The following is a 20,056-nucleotide window of genomic DNA, read 5'->3' as shown; positions in this document are numbered from 1 at the left end:
TTTTCATTCGTTATGTTGAAGTGTAACAGTATTCCACCGGCTGTGAAATGTAACTTTGTTCCCTCAATCTATAAAGTTCATAGCAACTTCACCAAACATTAAAATATCAAATTTGTTGAGGACCAATTACAATACTAGCCTCAAAAACAGTGCCTGTGGTTCTGCGCATATGCAGAACGTATCGACGTGCGCTCGGCCTATTTGCTGGCCCATAGACTTAGATAGACGTACGTTAACGTCGCCTCCATATCGGATGTGTCAAGTTTGGGCAACGTGTTTAACGGCAGTCAAGCGTCAGGCAGCCAAGTGTCTCAGGATGTGGATCCCCCAAAATGGCAGCGGTCAGGTAAGCTAGCGCATTTACATCTTTTTTTTGGGGGGGGGGGGGGGGGGGGGGGGGGGGCGCATTAAAGCTCATTAAAGTCATTTAACGTTAATGGGTTGCCAACTATTACAATAAAGTTCTTGCTATATTCAATGTATTCACATAAAAAGCTACATGGATCTATCGGGTTTTGCTATCGAGACTAAATGCACTGTTTGAATTATTGAAGCAAAGTACATTTGTGGTACACAAAATGGGTTCATTTTCAAATACGCAATACATGTAACGTCATCCCCCATCATCTACTTTAAATGTTTTTTTATGGGTTAAATTAGTCAATGACTCTGAAGGTGAAGACACACTCATGCAGGATTTGTTTATTTCATATGAGAAGAACAACATCCTTGATATTGCATCTGAACGTATGTGACCCAGGAGTCTCCTTAAGTTGCCTTCACTACGATCCTCCCTCCCCCTGCTGCGGAGGTGATGATTTGTGGGGGTGAAACGGTCATGGCTCGTGACCACCGAAGGGAGGAACCCTGACATGAGGGGACTGCTCATCTGTGGGGTGTCCTAAAATAGCCTGACTGAGAGTATAAAGAGGTGTAAGGGCAGGTCTGGCTTCCAAAGGAGCAGCTCCACACTCGAGTGATACAGAACGTGTGAGGAAGAAACCATCAAGGACGACAAATCTTCTCTATTTGAACTGACATAGAAGGATGAAGTACTACCGCTACCCCGTGTCTCAGACTGTGGGACTTAGAGCTTACACCCAGGACAAGTACAGAAGCTCGGTATCGCAGAAGCCCCCCCGCAGCGTCCACTTCCCCCACGACATTGTCTTCCAAGACTTTGTACGGCACGGCGAGTTGGAGAGGATTGGACGCTTCATCCGCGCCAGAAGAGTCAGCCTGGACACCATCTACCACTCTGGTAGGACTAGATGTGGTCTGACATGCGGCTGGTGCGTTGTAGTTGGTAACTATTGTGGTGTGTGCAGGTATGGCAGCCATCCATGAGGCAGTACTGTCTGGGAACCTTGAGTGTGTGGAGCTGCTGGTCCACTATGAAGCAGACATCCACCAGAGAGACGAGGAAGGGTGGACACCACTTCACATGGCCTGCAGCGATGGCTTCCCTCACATTGCACGGTGAGCATCTTCACAGCCCCAACATACCATCTAGACCAGGGGTCCCCAACCCGTCGATCGCGAGCCACTGGTCAACCTTTGGGGACTTTGCCAGTCGATCACGAGAATATTACAAAAAAATGTATTGCTACATCAGTGCCCTCCCCTCCTGGAGAGTAACAGGCAACACGACCGTTCGCCTCTCTGCCCTCCAGGCATGCAATCCACCCAAGAGCCCAGTCCCCAAAACCTGGCCCGCCCGGTACCGGCGCATGCACACCGGATTGCCTCGCAAGCATGCAGAGGTTAAGCAGGGAGAAAAAGTGAGTGACAGAGCGCAGCGATGTGCCTAAGCCTGCAACAGTAGTTACTGCACAATAATTTGGCTCAAAACCTGCCTTTGTTTCCTCAAAATTATGGCACAAATTATAACTCCATAAATGTGCACCTCCAAAAAAAACGTTGAGCTGCGGCTCGTTAGGGCTGCATTGACCAGTCTCTCTCTCTCTCTCCTTACCATCGCTGAGCGACGCTGAGCCAAAATGCCAGTTGTAGTTTGCTCCTTTCGAGCCAACGACACAAGCCCAACCCCGACGAAGATTCACAAAAGTAGGTGTGACCAAAGTGCGCCTCAGGGGCCGTCCGCAGCCCGTGGCTCGTTTGTCATTGCATCACAGCAGAAACTAAATAAAATAACAAAAAAAATGGTAAATGGGGGGGTAGGGTAGATCTTGCACAGGTTCACGGTAGGGATCTCGGTCCAAAAAAGGTGGTGACCACTGATCTAGACCATATGGATCTCCTACATTGCTGCACCTCATTGACCTTCCTGAATCTGACACAGAGCAACGTACTCTGTTCGTGTTCTTCCAGCTACCTCCTCTCCCTTGGCGCCGACCCAAATCTGGAAAACAACAGCGGGGAGAAGCCAGCTGACCTCATCGACCCAGACAACAAGGAACTGCTGGACATCTTCGGCCCGGTCGACGACTGAGAACCACTAGTTTCCGCCGCTCGACTGTTGTGCATGATGAAGGCACGATGAGTTCAGTATCTTCAAGCGGAGAGCTGCCTCAACCGTGGAGGTGATGGTGGACGCCTAAAGGAAGGAAGCCTGACAGAGCAGGCTGGTACATGGACTTCCAAGAACCACTTTTTACCCTGCAATGACTTTCAATGAACACTTTGGTCTTATTTGACATGATGCTGGAAGGAGGACAAGACAGCCTGTGTTTCCATTTGAGACACTCTACTTAGTTCCTCAGTGAGTGAATTTTGACAGCGAAGTGCTGTTCCAAATCCATTACTGTCGTTGTGTACTTTGCGGAAATGACGGTCATAATATTTACCTGCTTCTTATTTTCTCCTTTTTAATGGTGAATTGCAACCAATCAAGTTAGCCCCCTTCTCATTTTGCTGCGTAGCCAAGATGGCGGATATTGAGAGTGGTACGTTTCCTGCGCTGCACAGTCACTGAGTGCAACGTCAGAGTACTGACAGTGTACTGCATTTTGTCTTACTCCTCGGCGTGAACGCACTGATACACTCAAGGACTTAAGTAGGAGTATGGAAGTCCGCCACTGTGCGTGCTACATTGTGTTAGCATTCTCCAAGTCAAAGCTCAATGAATGTTTGGAATAGATTCTAGCATTCAGCAAACTGACAACTGGACAGATTTCACATTGTAAAGTTTTGTTATTTATTTTTCTACTTTTTCAAATAAACTGTAGATACAATTCCTCAGATTTAGCTTCATTTCTCGTCACTGTTATCAATATCAGCGCCAGCAACTACTCTTATTTGCATGTTCTCCCCGTCCATGCGCAGGTTTTCTCCAGGTAAATTCTCTAAATTGTCCGTAGGTATGAATGTGAGTGTGAATGGTTGGTTGTCTATATGTGCCCTGCGATTGGCTGGCGACCGGTCCAGGGTGTACCCCGCCTCTCGCCCAAAGTCAGCTGGGATAGGCCCCAGCATACCCGCGACCCTAGTGAGGATAAAGACAAAGATGCTAGTCTAAACATTACAAACCAAAGTATGGAAGTTTGTGACACAGTCAGTGCGGACGTTATGTACTTTGTATGTTAGCATCTGTGTGTGCTACACTGCATTAGCATCCTCCAAGAAAAATCTAAATGAGAGTTTAGAATAGATTCTAACATTCAGCAAACTGATAACAGGACAGATTCCACATTGTAAACTTTTATTTTTATTACGTTTTTACTTAATTTTCAAATAAACTGTACATACGATTACTCCGATTTCAGCTTCATTTCTCTACACTAACTTGTACACTGTACAGGTACAAAAGCGTATTTACAGCCATAGCATAAATCCACATGTTCACTCTTTAAACTTCCACTCTTGTCTGCACATGGGACACTGCTGCTGGACCTGCTGGGAGTTGAGCCACTTCAAGATGCAGTGCATGTGGAAACAGTGGGAACACTGACCCCAGACCAGAGGGCAGTCATCCCCAGGTACTTTACCTGCAAAACAGATGGATGTGTCAACTGTGATGGTGGAAGGGGGGAGTCTTGTGCATTCCCACAGTGATACATTAAAAAAAAACAAAAATAACTTGTCACTAGGGGTATGACAGTACATGTATTCGGAATTCGATGTTTCAGTATGGAACATTTGGTATGGTACGCAGTTTCCATTTTCATCATGACACGTCACATAAAACTCATCGAAGAGCACAGACTGTAAGGACGCACAGGTAGTCGTCCATTTTGGTTTGCAGGTGCCATTTTTTGGGGCCATTTCCATGTGTCTCAAATGAAATATTTCCATCACTCATTCCTACTATGAAGTTGCTGAGGTCGCAGATTTTGACAATGTACTGCTCCAAATCCACGACTGTCGTTAAACACTTACCGGAAATGATGATCGCAATAATTACACCGCTTCCTCTTCTTCGCTTTTTTTTAATGGAGAACTGCAACCACTCAAGTTCATCCTTCCCCTTTTCTACTATGTAGCCACGATGGCGACGAATGAGGGTGGTTAGGTGTGTACTCAGCATTTTGTAGTTGTGCCACAGTGTACGGCATCATCACGGATCTGTGCGTACCTAAGTATTATGGAATCACGAATCGGTTCATTATGGGTACACTAAGTGCGTTGTATTTTAGTTCAAGTGCACTTCCGTTATCGTACTTGAGTGTTAGCAGTGCAAAAAAGACCTCACAACTAACTTCGATTGAGGTTGGATTTGGTGACATGGGCAGTAAAATAAGAAACACATTGTGGCACGTCGTTGCGCGCCACACCTGTGGTGATTAGGGGGCGGCGCCGACCTGGATCTATGAAGCCTGGTGGGTGGCAAGCGCACGCTCTGGCATGACTTCCATGCCCGCGTGGTGCGGTGGCGTGGCACTAATGAGCCTGGGCGCTTCGCTGCGGCGTGGGTCGGACGCCGGTTCCACTGTATGCTTGCCCGTTGTTTCGTTATTTGGGCCTTTCTGCCAGGGCTGACGTAGACTTACTGCTCCCAAAGATCCTGAGTTGCTGTTCGGACCAGCCCTCGCTGTCTATGAGCGCATGCTGTCACTGGCAGGTAAGATGCACTTCGATTAAATTTCGTTTATTATAGTAGGAAAGACTGGTGTCCTCATTTTTTCAGGCACAATATTGCAGCCGTTGCAAAGGCTGCTATCCAAGGGTGCCGTTGCTCTGCCGGGATTTGTAATGGTGCTCAACCAAACATTTTCTTCTCCCCGAGCGGAGGCAGGCTTGTGTGGCCGTCTTTGTGTCTGGGTGCCGCATCCAGGGGTGCTCCTAACAGAGCAGGGTCTCCCTCTACTGGTGGGAATAACAAGCACTCTCTTAATTGTAGTTTTGGCAATACGGTTACTTTGAGTTATTTTCTTTGTTTTATATTACTCTCCATGCTTTTTTGTTTACACTGGTTGCTCTTGTGTGATTTTTGTTGTATTGATTTACTATTTATTGCGTTTCAGTGTCAAAGTGTTTTAATCTATAGTGCTTTTATTGTTATAAAATAAAGACAATGTATTTGTTACAGCCTCAGTCTTTATGTGGTGTCCGGACTTGACGCGGTCTCAAATAAGTTTTTCAGGGTTCTGGGGGCCCTTTCCTCCCCAGTGGCGTTTAACTGTGTGTATTCACTTTAAATCAAATTGATAAACTGCCCCCTTCTGTCCACAACATGAAAGCAGACACTAAGTAGAAATGTTCATACGGTACTTACAGTCAGGACAGCAACCATTGAAGGCCAGTCTGCAGATCCCACAGTTCTCATCATTAGCCACCCACAACCAGGATGCCACTCCGTTCCATTTCTTGATCTTCACCTTCATCCTGCACGTCCTGAGAGACAAATGGTTAACGTTAGCAAGCGCTAGCAAGGCAGCGACATGTAGCTAGCTCATGACATACTAGCTAGGAGCTACTTCACCAACCTGTGGGCATTTAAACCTGCCTTTACACATACAACCACACTACAGCTTTTATGCTACTTCCTAAACAAAATCATTTTATCGGGATTTTCCTGCGGTGTGGAAATCAGTATGATGCCTAAACTACTTCTTGCGTGTACTGTAAGACAGTAGCTAATGCTAGGCTCAGGCTGTGTCTCAACTAAAATAGGTCCTTCAGTACAATTCAATAAGTGTGTACACTGTGCACCTAATTACCGAGTAAGTGAATTTTGACACTGTAAATCTAACTGTTGAGCACCTACCGGAAATGGCGTTCGCAATATGTTTTCCACAGCTAAGGGTTGATGATCGCCGCCATATTTCAAGCCAGTCCCGCCTCTTCCGCTACGCAACGAACACGCTCACCATTTTTGAAGTACAGTATTATTTTCACTCCTTCATTAAATTACGAATACAAAAATGAAGTTGTTAAAATATATCTATTTGTCTCATTTCTACACAGTGGGGTTCAGGCGTCATGCCACAAATTAAAACCTCGTGTGTAATGTTCTGCCACTTGTTATACCAACTGTTGTACATACTCAATACTTTAAAAATATTGACTGACTTCAGCTTCTGTAGCTTATATTAAACGTAAAAAAACGACACACGTGTGGTGTACAGTATATAAATCGCAAACGTGAAAGAGGAAGATTAAATACTTCTAGTACAGTTTCTGATTAACAGCTTTCTTAGCGTCTAGTCTGTTGAGCAGATTCAAGTTTCCGTTTCAATGGTGAATTCTTGCATATGAGGTTCTTTGTGATGCATTTACATTTACGGACGCAATATTTTTCATAGCTAATAAAGTTTAGAGTCTACTTTAGATTATCAGTGCCTATCATAACCCAACAAAACCCATGTCTATGCCTGACTTTAAACTTTATTATTTAACTAGTCGTGTTCATGCAGGTATTTGAGTGTCTTTTCGTCTAATGGCCGCTAGGGGGCGGACCAGTGAGGCGCCACCTCTAACAGGGTGTGATGGTGTGTCTTCATCCACGTTAAGCGGCGACTGGAAGCTCAGAGTTCCAAAAGGCTGTGGGGCAGTTTCACGCTCACGCATTTAGTTGCTGCTGCTTACAACATGTTCTGTAGGAGGGTTTGGCAGAGACTCGGCCCGGTGGCCCAGAGGGTCTTTACACCGACATTTAGAAAAGGTGAGTTTTAATTGTTATTCATTATTATTGTTCAGTTGTTGTGTATTGACATGTGAAAATTGACTTATTCATAGGCACTTTTTTCCTGCACATCCATTATGAAGTCTTTTTTTTTCTTTCTTCTTGGTATTTGTGATGTAATAATTCAACATTTGCTATTTCTTGTCCTAACTGAGTACTTGTACGTTGAAATTCAGTGCAAAAACTAATCAATTATCCCAAGGTGTCCAAAGTGTGGCACGGGGGCAGCTATTTTTTTGTTGCCCCTCTGCAATTATAAAAATAAAATTCATTATATTAGATATCTAATTTGTCACCTATAATACAAAGCCGATATGTTTTCTTCTGATTGTTTGTTGTTCATTTATGAGCGTCAATAATCCAAATTGTATCTGTACTTCTGAAGTCCCACAGTGCGTGCCAACTGAATTTTGGCATTTGGGTCTTGTATATTCTCTTTTCACGCATCCTTGCCTGGATTATCATTTGCTCTGGGCTTCGAGCATGTGGAATTCAGCCGAAGGGACAAAACTGCTTCCACTGCTTTATTTCCCCCCACATTGGCAATTTCCTGAATAAAGTCCTGACTTTGGCAGGAGTGAATCTTTTAGCTCTTTTATTTTAAATTAGAAACACGTGAATGGGGAGAGGGAGCCTCCCAAAGTTGGTAAACATAAGGGGTGCGGACATGAGCTGCTACTCATAAGCACGTTGTCGTCTCAAATGGAATATTTCCATCAGTACACATCAATAAGTACTTCTGAGTATATGCGTTTTGACAGTGTAGTGCACTGCCGTTGTGTACTTATCGGAAATGGTTATTTACCCACTTCAATCCCTCGGTGGAGCATTATTACCAGCATTTGGATGTTCCAATAAAATATGCCAGTGTTTTTTCCCCCCACTTTTTCGTTGTACGATGAGTAAAAATGAATTTTACTTTTTTTTTGGCCACACCGTCACTTTGTTTGTTCCACTAAGATAGTACACTCACCATTTTGAGCTCAACGTGTCGTTATTGACAGTGCACTCCAAAGGCGAAGTATGCAGCCATGACATAGGCCGCAATGTCACAGGTCATCTGCTGGAGGTCAAGATTCATCTGACACAACGTGTGAGGAGAGCACATGGTCACACGTGCTCATCCCCGTCCTTTCTGCCATCTTGGCATGCATGTCCGATTTAACAGGCTTGAACCTTGCAAGTGAGATTAACTGATTACCTTTATAAATAACTTGTACTTGGCCTTGTCCCTGCAAGGTGCTGCAGTGTCATAATGTTGGATGGGGGAGGACTTGGTTGCTTCAACAGGACAAGACGAGCTTTGTTTCCTTCACTCGTGGTTTGGAAGGTTTAGGCATGCCCACTGATGTGTTTTTGTAGGGGTTACCTTCTGGGACCACCAGCGAATGGTGTAAAATCCCGAGTAACCCTTCTATTAGCTTGATGTCGAGGTTCTCCGATTTCAGACCAACATTGTATGCAATGAAAGTGACTTATTAGATTACAACACAATCACAATATGCCTTGCACACTTCAACACGTTCAAAGTTTAAAATGTATAGGTACTCACCACTAATGAATGCTAATGTATCGAACAGATGGAATTGGACCCACTGTGTAACGTTAGCCTGGTTGTCAGGCGATTTTTTTCTACACAATCCACACTATATCAACTTGTGTTCACCTTGTTGCAAGTATTGAGGCCAAATTGACTGTCGAAGCTCGTGCTAGGGCAGCCAAACAAACCTTTGCGTCTCACGACACACAAGTAGCCTTCTGTATGGTGCATTTATAGGACCACCGAAATTGCGACGTGCGAAAAATGCTTGACGAAAAACCATTGAGTAAGGAGAAACATGTGAAAAATGGTGTTCTTTCTAACAGTGGTAGATGTATGCTGTACATTTTACCTGCATTGCCATGTATTTATAAATTACCAACTTGTAGCGAATGAGATGTGGTTTGTGTGGGGAAGAAAACAGCCTGTTTTTGGAGAAAAAATGAAAGTAAAGTCATTTTTGGATGAAAAATCCACAAATTTGCAGGGCCATGAATGCTGAATTGAATTGCAATTCCAAGATCCGCGGTAATGCGATCATAGTGGTGGAAAAATATGTATTTGATCCCCTGCTGCTTTTGTAAAATATGAACAGTTCATAATTTCTATGGCAGGTTTATTGCAAGAGAGAGACAAACTGGGAAAAAAAAACATTCAGCAAAAATTATAAACTCATATTTAATTGAGTCAAATAAGTATTTCACCCCCTACCAACCAACAAGCATTCTCCTCCCACAGATCGGTAACCGTAATTTCCGGACGATAAGTCACTCCGGAGTATAAGTCGCACCAGCCAAAAATGCACAATGAAGAGAAAAAAACAATGTCGCACTGGACTATAAGTCACATTTTTTGGGGGGGGACATTTCTTTTAGAAGATCAGAGACCAAGAACAGACATTTCATCTTGAAAGGCTAGTCAGTAATAACCAAACGGAGAACAGGCTTAATAGGCGTCTGTAATGTGAATAGGTGATACGTTAACATAACGTTAACAGTTATGCGGACGACTATAGCCTCAACAATATAACAGCTTGTAATCTGCGGAAGATTTTCTTTTTGGGGCATTTGTGTTCCGTCTTTCTCAGTTGTCTTTATAAGTTGATGTTTACGTTGTACATTTTCAGTGGTGTACAGGAGTGATAGGAGTAACTGATACTGACACACGAGCCTAGAGCGCCCTCTCGCGGCTGTTGGTGTGGAGAAAAAAACAAGTCGCTCCAGAGTATAAGTCGCAGGACCAGCCAAACCATGAACAAAAGTGCAACTTATAGTCCAGAAAATATGGTATGTGTCTATGAAACACACAAATTAGTCCTGTCCATTTTGTAAAGTACTCCTAATTAGAGCTCATTATGTGGCTAAGACACGTGTCTTCCATTCAAACCACTCCACCACCATGGGCAAGACCAAAGAGCTGTCAAAGTGCCTCAGGGACAAGATTGAAGACCTGCACAAGACTGGAATGGGCTACAAGATGGGCTATTGGTGCAATAATTCATACATGGAAGAGATAGAGCAGTCAATCCCTGTCGCTATGGAGATCCATGCAAAATATCACCTGGATGATTATGAGAAAGATGAGAGACCAGCTCAGAATTATAAGGGAGGGGTTTGTTAATGATGTCAAGGGAGTTGGGAGCTCAGTCACCAAGAAAATAGAATTTTGTTAAAGTATTTACTTTCAATCTAGACTTGCTGACAACCCCTTGGACTAACGGTGTGATTCCACATTGGGTGTGCTTTACATTCGTGATCAGGGATTTTCACAAGTCTTTTTTTTGCAAGTTAAAATAAGTCATGTCTGTTCTTGTTTTAATGAGCCTTCTATCATCTGCTGCTAATAAGAATACTGCACAGCTATATCTAAGAAATGCCAAGTAACCCCCACTGTTATCCCTCGTTTTTATTAACGTAAAGCATCAGTACTGATAAGTTATATGATCACTTTAAACAGGGTACTTCAATACAATACGAAAAAAACGCAAAGAATGACTTCCTTTTGAAGGAAACCTTATTCTTCCAACATGATCATAGTTGATTATATATCCTCCTCCTCCCCCCTATCCCCCTGCCCCCATTGTGCAGGCCAGTTGGACCATAACAAGGACAAAAGTATAGAAAATGTTACGCCTCACCCAGTCAAAGGCTAATTACCATGTCAGAAAGGAGGGAATGACATTAAGCTTGTCAGACATTTGTTTCCCCAATATTAATAGGCCAAAAAAAAGAAAAGGGAAAAAAATAAAACATGATTGTTCAGGAGGCCGAATAGAGTCTGAAGTCTTTTGAGCACGAGTCCAAGTCAATCCTGAAGTCTGTGTGCGACTGGAGCCCGAGCCGCAAACTCCAGTCCCCGTCTCTGTCGTGAATGCATGTTTATATTCTGGCAGAAGACTTGTGTGCGAGCTCTAGATGGGATTAAATTGGTTTGGATGCAGGATGCTTTTATTTTTGGCCTCCTCTGCATGCACCACTGGCAATCCTCTAAACACTAACAAATCTTCATAAGCTACAGAAAGCCACACTCGCCAGTCCTTCACCAGAACAATAGCCTATTAGAAGCGTTGAATCTGTTTTAGTGTTAGTTACCACGTCTTGGAGAACTATGTGATAGCATTACATGAAGTCCACGTGAGTGTTTTTCCTGATACAAATCAGAGATCAGGGAGGTATTTGTGTGGTCTACCGGATATTTAATTTCGAGGATGGTTTGGTGTTTAGCTCTCCTTTGCTCCAAATGAGCAGGGCCACATTGTGTAACAGGATTAAGGAATGCACTGACTGTCACGTTTCGTGTTTGGGTTGGACCCCGGATGCAGACACAGAGGCAGCCTGTGAGAAAGTGACAATCCTTTAACCCTGTCTATTGTAGGATTATTATTTTTTGCCTAAAACGTCTACAAAGTCGCATCCAACGTACAGTAAATGTAAAGCTGTCCTTCAACCATTTGCACTAGAGACTCCTTTGAAAGCTAACATAGTGATTTTTTCTCCCCAATAGTCAGAATCTAAGTGCTGCTGAGACTGATAGGAGTGTGAATACACTGGAAAATGATTTATTTATATATACTGTATATTTCTTTCATGTGCCTTCAAAATAACTTGTTTGAAGGTATGGATTGGAAAACACAATGTGGAAATATGGGAATGTGGAAAAATACGCAGCAGGGTAGAAAATGTGCTGCTGGGATGGAACAAGCAGGCAAAGACAGAAAGAGGTGGTTGAAGGGATGGATACCTGTACATGTGACACGTGGGAGGTCGGAGCAAGCGATGACTAACACAAGGAGACAAAAAGTGGCAGTAAAAAAAACAATCGGATGTGGACAGGAGGTGGTGCAGGTCTGCCTCGCAGCTCCGTCCATCACCTGAAGTAATGCGATCTGGGGACAAATGAGAAACGCAGGTGGAAACAGGAAATTCCAAAAATAAAAGCATGACTCTCACCTTTGCATCAAGTTGCTCTTCATGTTGGCTTATAACCCAAAAGCTTGTCATGTTTCTGTGTGTCACCCTCTATTGCAGAATTAGAACAAACAGTGAATATTATGCACAAATTTGTCATCCCTTCAGCTCCAGTGCGGCATATGGCCTTGGGGGTTCCTGGTGGCTCGACCAACATGACATACTTTGTTCTGTGTGGAGGAGGCATCACTGCCGCAGTTGTCTATGTAAGATCCATTTGTACTCTACATTTTCCAACATCTTGCACTACAAATCCATAATAACATATACTGTCATTTTACTGATTTTAAATTTTTGATTTGTTGTGTGCCAGAAGGAATATAACTGTATGTTTATCAGGCCTACAAGACTGTCAGTGGTGATATTGAGCGCTATGAGGACAGACTCGCCAACATGGCTTCCACAGCAGAGGGTCAGCTATGACACACACACACACAATTGTCGAGCTGTTGATTGTGGCTACCCCATAACAAACATGCTAGAATGATCATGGTCAATAGCGTGTCTGTTCTGGTTTGTGTCTACAAATACAAACTAAGCGATCTGGAATGCAAACAGACATCCACCAACCATCAGCTTCTGTCATGTGATCACTTTCTAATAGTGACACGCTGAGATGAGACTTTGCTTCATACTATATTTTGACAGCAACAATTGTTTTACCTTTTTAAGACCAGACAAAACTTCCTGAACCCTTCACAATAAACAGCAGTGCTGAGTCTCAAATGGAATACTTCTGTCAGTACACTTCAATAAGTATACTGTGGACACTGTGTACTCTTCTTCTCCTTCTACTTTTTTTCTTTCTTCTTTTACCTTCTTGTCCTTGGCCGCCTCTTTCTCCATCCTTCTTGTTCCTGTCCTCATTCTTCTCCTCCTCCTCCTCCTTTATTGTTCTTCACCATATCTCTCCACTTCTAGTTTCTGTCCTCCTTCTCCTCTTCGGTCTTCTCCTTTTTTTCTTCTTCACCTCATCATCCTTCTTTGTGTTCTCGTATTTTGAGTGCAATATCCGGGTACTGACAGTGCACTGCATTTTGTCATACGTGCTCAGTGTGTCTTCTGTTTTCCAACTCTGATTCTTCAGCTTCATCAGCTGATGAAGTGGAGGCCACAACTGATGTCACCCCAGTAGAAGAGCCCGCGGTTGCGGAGTCTGTTGCTGCCACTGCAGAGAGCGCCGTTGAGCCTTCTGGTGAAAGCACAGCGCCTGAAGTAGATGCTGATGTGGTGTCAGAGGTCATCTCCACTGACGACGACTCTGCTGCAGAAGAGGCAGCCCCGCCTGTAGCTTTGGAGGAAGTAGTTGAAGATGCTCTTGCCACGGCTGTGGTGGAGACCCCAACAGAGGCACCTTCAGCTGAGAGTGCGGGTACATCAGTAGTGGAGGAGTCCCTACCCCCTCGTTCCCTCGCTGAGACTGGTCCTGCTGCAGAGATGTCTGCGTGAAACTTATGTGTTTGCTTGATTAGAAGCTAGATGTCCACACTTCCGCCTCTTTTGTTCCCAGGAAACAGGCTCATGGACCCCAAAAGAAACAAAGGGAAGAATGAACAATTAGTTCTACATGCGTCTTTCTATGAAAACCAGTTTGGGGTCCATCAGTTGAATTCTTGGGAGGCTTCCTTCCCATGACCCATTCCAAACTATTCGTTTAGATCCACGCTCTGAACTTAGAATTAGCAGTTTTATAGGAATTGTCATCACCGGAGCAATAATGTTTGTTTTCTGGGTAGTTAATGAAATTTTCTTGGGTGTGTTTGTTTTCTTATAAAAGTCACGGGTGTCCAAATTGCAGCACAGAGGCCATTTGAGGTAAACGGCTCATTTTTTTATTGCTCCGCGGCTTATTCTACAGATAAAATAGTGCTGTCCCAAATCCATTACTGCCGTTACTAGGAAACGACGACCCCACGTTTTTCTTTTTCATTCCTCCTTTTCAATTGTGAATTGCAAAAACCCTTCCACTACATAGCCAAGATGGCGACTATTGAGGGTGCTAAGTGTCCATCACTGTGCACTCACCATTTTGAGTGCAACATCCAGGTATTAACAGTGTACTGTTCAGTGTGAACACTCTTATGCCCTAAAAAAAAAAACCTTAAGTGCAAGTACGGATGTGCGGCAATTAAGGTGCAGCCATGGTATGTCAAAAAGAGACGTTTCAAAGGTGGTGTTGGTGTTGGTGTGCTTCAAACCGCGTGGTGCCGAAATAGCGGCCGTGATTACAATGGTGTTAAGAGGATTTTATTTAGTGTTTTGCATAAACTAAAATGTCTGCCTAAAATTTGTCCATCTAACCACAAAACATGCAAAATGTGAATTTGCACAAAACCTGGACTTTCACCCTATCCCCAACAATGACAATTGTGGGAGAACTCACTATAACTCACTAGTGCCTAGTTCAGCAGATATCAAAGGACACCAATATAGTTTGTTACTAAATTCATCTCCAAGAAAATATACTGTAATAGAACAAAAGATAATATAATACTGATAAGGGTAAAAATAAGTAGAAATTAATTTAGGAACATTTTTAAGAGAGCCACTTTGTGAAAATATGCAAAGCAATTAAAAAGATTACAATGACTCGGCCCACATTGGATTGATTTTAGCGTGTTTAAACAATTAAAATGTGACAAATATCTTAGTGGCCACCACGCTAAGGTTTGGACACCCCTGTACTAAGTAGTACAAATAACTTGTACCTGTAACGCAAGTCTGGTGAACTTTAGCAGCCACTTTTATTTTGGCTATCAGTCTGATGTCACTTCTCCTGCTCAATAAATACAGTACTTTCTTACATCCCACCAGTCTGTGCTTGTGCTGAGGTTTACGTCGTGCCAGTAGTGAACGTGGGCGTCCATGTGTTTCCTTTGGTGGCAGCGTAGTCTCATTTTAATGTCTTTCACTGACTCCGCTGTATGTATTATATAACGGCCAGTTTACTGCAGTCAATTTATCTCCCCTAACATGCGACTTTGCATGTCAGTGAGAACTTAGAACAAACTGAAGACCCTTAAATACAGTAAGGAAAAAAGTATTTGAGATGATTTTGTAAGTTTTTTCCCCTTCTAAAGATATGAACAGTCAATTTGTACAGTATGTAGGTTTATCATAACAGGGGCATATTTGATTGAGGGAAATAAGTATATGATCCACTACCAACCAGCAAGCATTCTGACCCCCACAGACCTGTTATTTGTCCATGAAACTCACAAATTAGTCCTGTCCCCTTAAGAAAGTACTACTAATCTCAACTCATTATGTAGATAAAAGACACCTGACACAAAAAACATCTCTGCCATTCAAACCTCTCCACCACCATGGCCAAGACCGGTGGTGGACCGGTTAAGTTCAACCTGAAGAAGGAGTCTTACCAAGCATGAATGACTTGTGGGACCCCTGAAGCAACTGCGCACTGGCAGGCCGGTGCGCGGCTTTGGCGGTGGTTGAAGCAAAAAGTTGGATGTGGGAGGAGTTTTGTCAGTTTTGAAGAGGTTCTGGCAAACAAAAAGGAGAAGCAGTGCCCTGACTGAGGAGTTCAAGTATAAAGGTCTTGTTTCACAAGTGAGGGAAGGCTGGAGCATGAGATTGACAGGTGGCTATTGGATGAAGCGGTCTCTGTACAGGACTGTCAGGGTGAAGAGCGAGCTGAGTCATAAGGCAAAGCCCTTGATTTACAGGTCAGTCTATGTTCATAACCTCACAACAGGGAGGAGGCGTGAGTGTAGACTGAGGGCACGCTGGAGGGATTATGTCTTGCAGCTTGCCTGGGAACACCTCGGTATCCCCCCCGGTGGAACTTGAGGGGGTGGCAAGAGATGGGGAAGTCTGGGCTTCCCTACTGAGGCTGTTGCCCCCGCGACCCTGAGATGGATAAGTGGAAGAAAATGGATGAATGGCATCATTTGGACTCGACGTGTTTGGAGGCAGAGAAATGGTGAATATGAGACCACCATCCCTACTGTCAAACTGTGGAAACATTTTTGGGACTGTTTCTCTGACCGACAAGAAATATCTGACCTCTGTGCTTAACAACAAGGGTATTAAGTCACTTTTTGCATTGGGATCAAATACTTATTTCACTCAATTAAATACAAATGAGTTTATAACCTTTACTTCATTTTTTTTCTGGATTCTGTTGCTCCCTGTTAAAACAAACTTACCATCAACTAAATGGACTGCTCATATATTTGTAAAGAGGTCTTAAAGGACCTCTTAGTGACCACCAGTTTCATTTAAAGTTGAAGTTGTCCACTTTGTGTCCCTCAGAGGCTGTGACAGATCTTCTTACAGCTGTAAAAATTCTCGCTGGCTCTTCAGTTGAAATTGCAGCAGCTTCTGTCGCCGAGTCCAGTTTGGTGAGAGCTGTCCGGCAGATAGAAGAAGATGGACAAGACTTGTTAGAAGCGGAAACCCTTGCAGTCGCTAAAGAACACTCTGAGGAGATGGCTGTTGCCATGAATGAAGACGATCTGGTGCCTGCAGAAGTGCTTACTGAGGAAAAGGTGGATACAGAAGATATAGTGGCTGGAGAAGAGATAGAGGAAGCTTCTTCCCCAGCTGCTGAAAAAGAGGAGGAAGTACCTCCTGAGGAAGCAGTGGATAACATGGGAGAGGTTCTTGCTGGTCCTGAATCTGATCCCAAGGAGAACATCGCCCGTGAAGAGGCAACTATCACTCCTGCAGATGCATTGGATGAATCTGAAATGCCTGTGGAAGAGGCTATTGGTGCTTCTGAAGAAAAAGGTACATCTCCAGAAGCTGACTGTGGGTCAGAAATGGAGGTGCTCTCGGTTTCTGAACCAGAGTCTTTTCCAGAGTCCAACTGTCACCACCATCTTCTGGAACAGGTGACGCCCACCGCTGGTCACCAGTCACAAATCAGTGAGGAAGGTGAAGATGATGACAAGATGAAAGAAAGCAAGGGGGAAGGGGAAAATAAGACAAAGGAAAGCAACGAGGAAGGTGAAGATCAGACGAATGAAAGCAAGGAGGAAGGTGAAGATCAGATGAATGAAAGCAAGGAGGAAGGTGAAAATAAGACAAATGAAAGCAAGGACGAAGGTGATAAGACAAATGAAAGCAAGGACAAAGGTGATAATAAGACAAATGAAAAGAAGGAGGAAGGTGAAAATAAGACAAATGAAAGCAAGGACGAAGGTGATAAGACAAATGAAAACAAGGAGGAAGGTGATAATAAGACAAATGAAAACAAGGAGGAAGGCGAAAGTAAGACAAGTGAAAGCAATGACGAAGGTGAAGATAAGACGAATGAAAGCAAGGATGAAGGTGAAAATAAGACAAATGAAAGCAAGGACGAAGGTGAAGATAAGACGAATGAAAGCAAGGCTGAAGGTGAAAATAAGACAAATGAAAGCAAGGACGAAGGCGAAGATAAGATAAATGAAAACAAGGAGGAAGTCGAAAGTAAGACATGTGAAAGCAACGACGAAGGTGAAGATAAGATGAATGAAAGCAAGGAGGAAGGTGAAGATAAGACAAATGAAAGCATGGAGGAAGGTGAAAATAAGACAAATGAAAGCAAGAAGGTAGGTGAAGATAAGACGAATGAAAGCAAGGAGGAAGGTGAAAATAAGACAAATGAAAGCAAAGAGGAAGGTGAAGATAAGACAATTGAAAGCAAGGACGAAGGTGAAAACAAGACAAATGAAAGCAAGGACGAAGGTGAAGATCAGATGTGTGAAAGCAGGGAGGAAACAATCTGTGGAATCACAAAGTAAGCAAATGCATTTGGACAGTCACTTTATCCTAGTTTGTATTTTTTACCATATTGACAAAACGTTTATATGAAATCAGACATGTGTTATGTGTTCTTACCACGTTTTGCAGTACCGACATTGGCTGTGTCTCAAATGGAATACTTCCCGTCAGTACATTTCAATAAGTATACTGTGTACAGTACACTGTGTACTCATTTTGACAGTGTAATGCTGGCCCAAATTTATTACTGTTATTGCGCACTTACCATAAATGCAGTATTTACCTTCTTCTCCTCATTACTTTCCACCACTACAGTTGCTCCTCAGCTGTCATTATTTCTAGTTAATCCCCCCGCTTCCGCGACATACCCATTAGCTGTGCCTCAATTGGCGCACTACCATACTGAATAGTCTTTTTAGTGCATAAGTGTGTTTACACACAGTATGGCAAAATGCAGTGCACTGTCAGTACCCGCAAGTTGCACTCATCACGGCCAAAATAGTGAGTGTGCATTGATGGACAATTACCACCTTCAATAGTTGCTTGAAATAACGGGAGGAACAACCCGTCGCAGTGGAAAAGTAGCGAACAGGAGAAGATGCAGGTAAATACTACGATCGTCATTTACGGTAATGGATTTGGTACTGCACTAAACTGTCAAAATTTACACACCCATACACAGTATACTTATTGAAGTGTACTGATGGAAGGATTCCTTTTGTGAAACAGCCACTGCCTTTTTGGGGATGCCATATCCTGTGAGAGTCACATGACTCACTATTATTTAACAAAAATATTTGCTTTTGTATTGGTTAAAATGTAAATGTGATGTACTTGAATGTACATTTGTTGTGGATGTTATCAATAAACTAACCCATTAGCATTTCCGTGATGTAAATTTGAAATATGAATGTCATAAATTATAAATGTCAAAGTTGAGTTATAGATTAAAACGTGGTTTTAAAAACATCTGTTGTTAATTGACAGCTGTTTGTTGTTGTTACATGAGTTGGTGGAATCATTGGAACAAACTCATTAAATGAAGTTACACTGTACATACTGTAGATAACACATAGTGTATGAAACTTGGCCATTTTTTTAGTTATGTGCTGACTTTTCAGACTAATTAGGAATTTGATGCCCCTATGGATGTATGAAAATGTACTAAAATAAATAGAGAATAAATAGAATTGCTCAAGAATTGGCAAAGACAGAGAGGTACTATTTAAACAATATGTTTATTAGTGTCTGACTGTGTTTCGACATACAGTAAAGTCTGGATATATAATATACATACATTATATACAGGCATTATCCATCCATGTTCTATGCTGCTTATCCTCACTAGGGTCGCGGGGGTATGCTGGACCCTATCCCAGTGGGCGAGACGCAGGGTACACCCTGGACATGTCGCCAGGGCAAGACAAACAACCATTCACACGCACTTTGTTTTTTTTAATGTGGGAGGAAACCGGAGTACCCAGAGAAAAGCTATGGACACGCGGGGAGAACATGCACACTGCACACAGAGATGCCCAACCGAGATCTAATCCATTGAGATTCTAACCCAGATCTTCCAGATCTCCTGACTGTGTGGCCAACATGCTATCCACTCGGACACCATGCACCGTTATTTCATTGAATATACTGTATCGTACAATGTTGAAATAACAGTAACATGAGTATCGTTAGGCGTTTGCAGCCTGTTGTTTTCATTTGTGTTTATACTGCGGCGTTTCTGTTACTGCGCGTTGGCCCCTGTCAGACACCGTAGTTGTAGTCTGTTACTACAAATCAAAACAAGCGACGCAAGCACGCTTGTCCTTGTACGGCGTTACGTCATGAGTACATATATGCTTGAGCAAAACTAGTCAATCTAGCACTCAATCAATCAGTTACATCGATCCGAGAGTGTCCGTTAGCACAAAAACACCATCATGGCTGTTTATTTAATCTGTGTATTGTTCAACTTTCCACACCGCTCTCTATCACAGCTACGGAAGCCGAGGCTAACGTGGCTAACACGGCTAGCTTGGAGTTAGCAGACTGGAGCTAGCTACACAAACATCAACAAACACACACGCACATAGAGATACACACATCGCCACAGCAAACACGTAATGGCTGCCAGGTGAACGTCTAACTGTTGCTGTGTCTACAAGTTTTATATCACGAGAAGAGAAGCAAAGAGTGGATACATTTCAAGGTAGGTGAGCTTCATTACTCAGTTTTGACAGT

At 43.2% G+C, this 20,056-nt stretch overlaps 4 protein-coding genes across 8 annotated transcripts in view; 3 read left to right on the top strand and 1 right to left on the bottom strand.

Moving 5' to 3' along the window:
- Nucleotides 1-310: 310 nt before the first annotated feature.
- ppp1r27b (protein phosphatase 1, regulatory subunit 27b) lies at nucleotides 311-3,697 on the top strand. Its single transcript, XM_054778500.1, has 4 exons — nucleotides 311-346; nucleotides 720-1,261; nucleotides 1,329-1,479; nucleotides 2,332-3,697. The coding sequence occupies exons 2-4, from the start codon at nucleotides 1,048-1,050 to the stop codon at nucleotides 2,450-2,452; spliced, it is 486 nt and encodes a 161-aa protein (XP_054634475.1). The 5' UTR covers nucleotides 311-346; nucleotides 720-1,047; the 3' UTR covers nucleotides 2,453-3,697.
- On the bottom strand, nucleotides 3,625-6,324 carry anapc11 (APC11 anaphase promoting complex subunit 11 homolog (yeast)). Of its 2 annotated transcripts, none has more exons than XM_054778502.1 (3): nucleotides 5,886-6,146; nucleotides 5,675-5,793; nucleotides 3,625-3,947 (listed from the first exon to the last, which is right to left on the bottom strand). In XM_054778502.1, the coding sequence occupies exons 2-3, from the start codon at nucleotides 5,781-5,783 to the stop codon at nucleotides 3,802-3,804; spliced, it is 255 nt and encodes an 84-aa protein (XP_054634477.1). In that variant the 5' UTR covers nucleotides 5,784-5,793; nucleotides 5,886-6,146; the 3' UTR covers nucleotides 3,625-3,801. The 2 variants fall into 2 exon arrangements, with proteins under 2 accessions (XP_054634477.1, XP_054634476.1); XM_054778501.1 differs by lacking the exon at nucleotides 5,886-6,146 and adding an exon at nucleotides 6,167-6,324 and having other exon boundaries at nucleotides 3,628-3,947.
- A 525-nt stretch (nucleotides 6,325-6,849) lies between these two features.
- On the top strand, nucleotides 6,850-18,753 carry mgarpb (mitochondria localized glutamic acid rich protein b). The gene is made up of 5 exons (XM_054778490.1): nucleotides 6,850-7,063; nucleotides 12,200-12,297; nucleotides 12,431-12,503; nucleotides 13,179-13,463; nucleotides 16,367-18,753. The coding sequence occupies exons 1-5, from the start codon at nucleotides 6,991-6,993 to the stop codon at nucleotides 17,836-17,838; spliced, it is 2,001 nt and encodes a 666-aa protein (XP_054634465.1). The 5' UTR covers nucleotides 6,850-6,990; the 3' UTR covers nucleotides 17,839-18,753.
- A 275-nt stretch (nucleotides 18,754-19,028) lies between these two features.
- Nucleotides 19,029-20,056, top strand: part of elf2b (E74-like factor 2b (ets domain transcription factor)) — a 29,959-nt gene continuing 28,931 nt past the window's right edge. For 3 of the 4 annotated variants that reach the window (XM_054778492.1, XM_054778491.1, XM_054778497.1), the window contains exon 1: nucleotides 19,029-20,024. The gene's annotated coding sequence lies outside the window, so the exon portion shown is untranslated. Of the gene's footprint in view, nucleotides 20,029-20,056 lie in introns of all 4 variants that reach the window. The other variant, XM_054778496.1, reaches the window with a different exon arrangement.

The sequence above is a fragment of the Dunckerocampus dactyliophorus genome, chromosome 6 (assembly GCF_027744805.1).
Source record: "Dunckerocampus dactyliophorus isolate RoL2022-P2 chromosome 6, RoL_Ddac_1.1, whole genome shotgun sequence".
NCBI lineage: Eukaryota > Metazoa > Chordata > Actinopteri > Syngnathiformes > Syngnathidae > Dunckerocampus > Dunckerocampus dactyliophorus.
The sequence above is the reverse complement of the archived record's forward strand: the minus strand, read 5'-3'. Positions and strand labels throughout refer to the sequence as shown.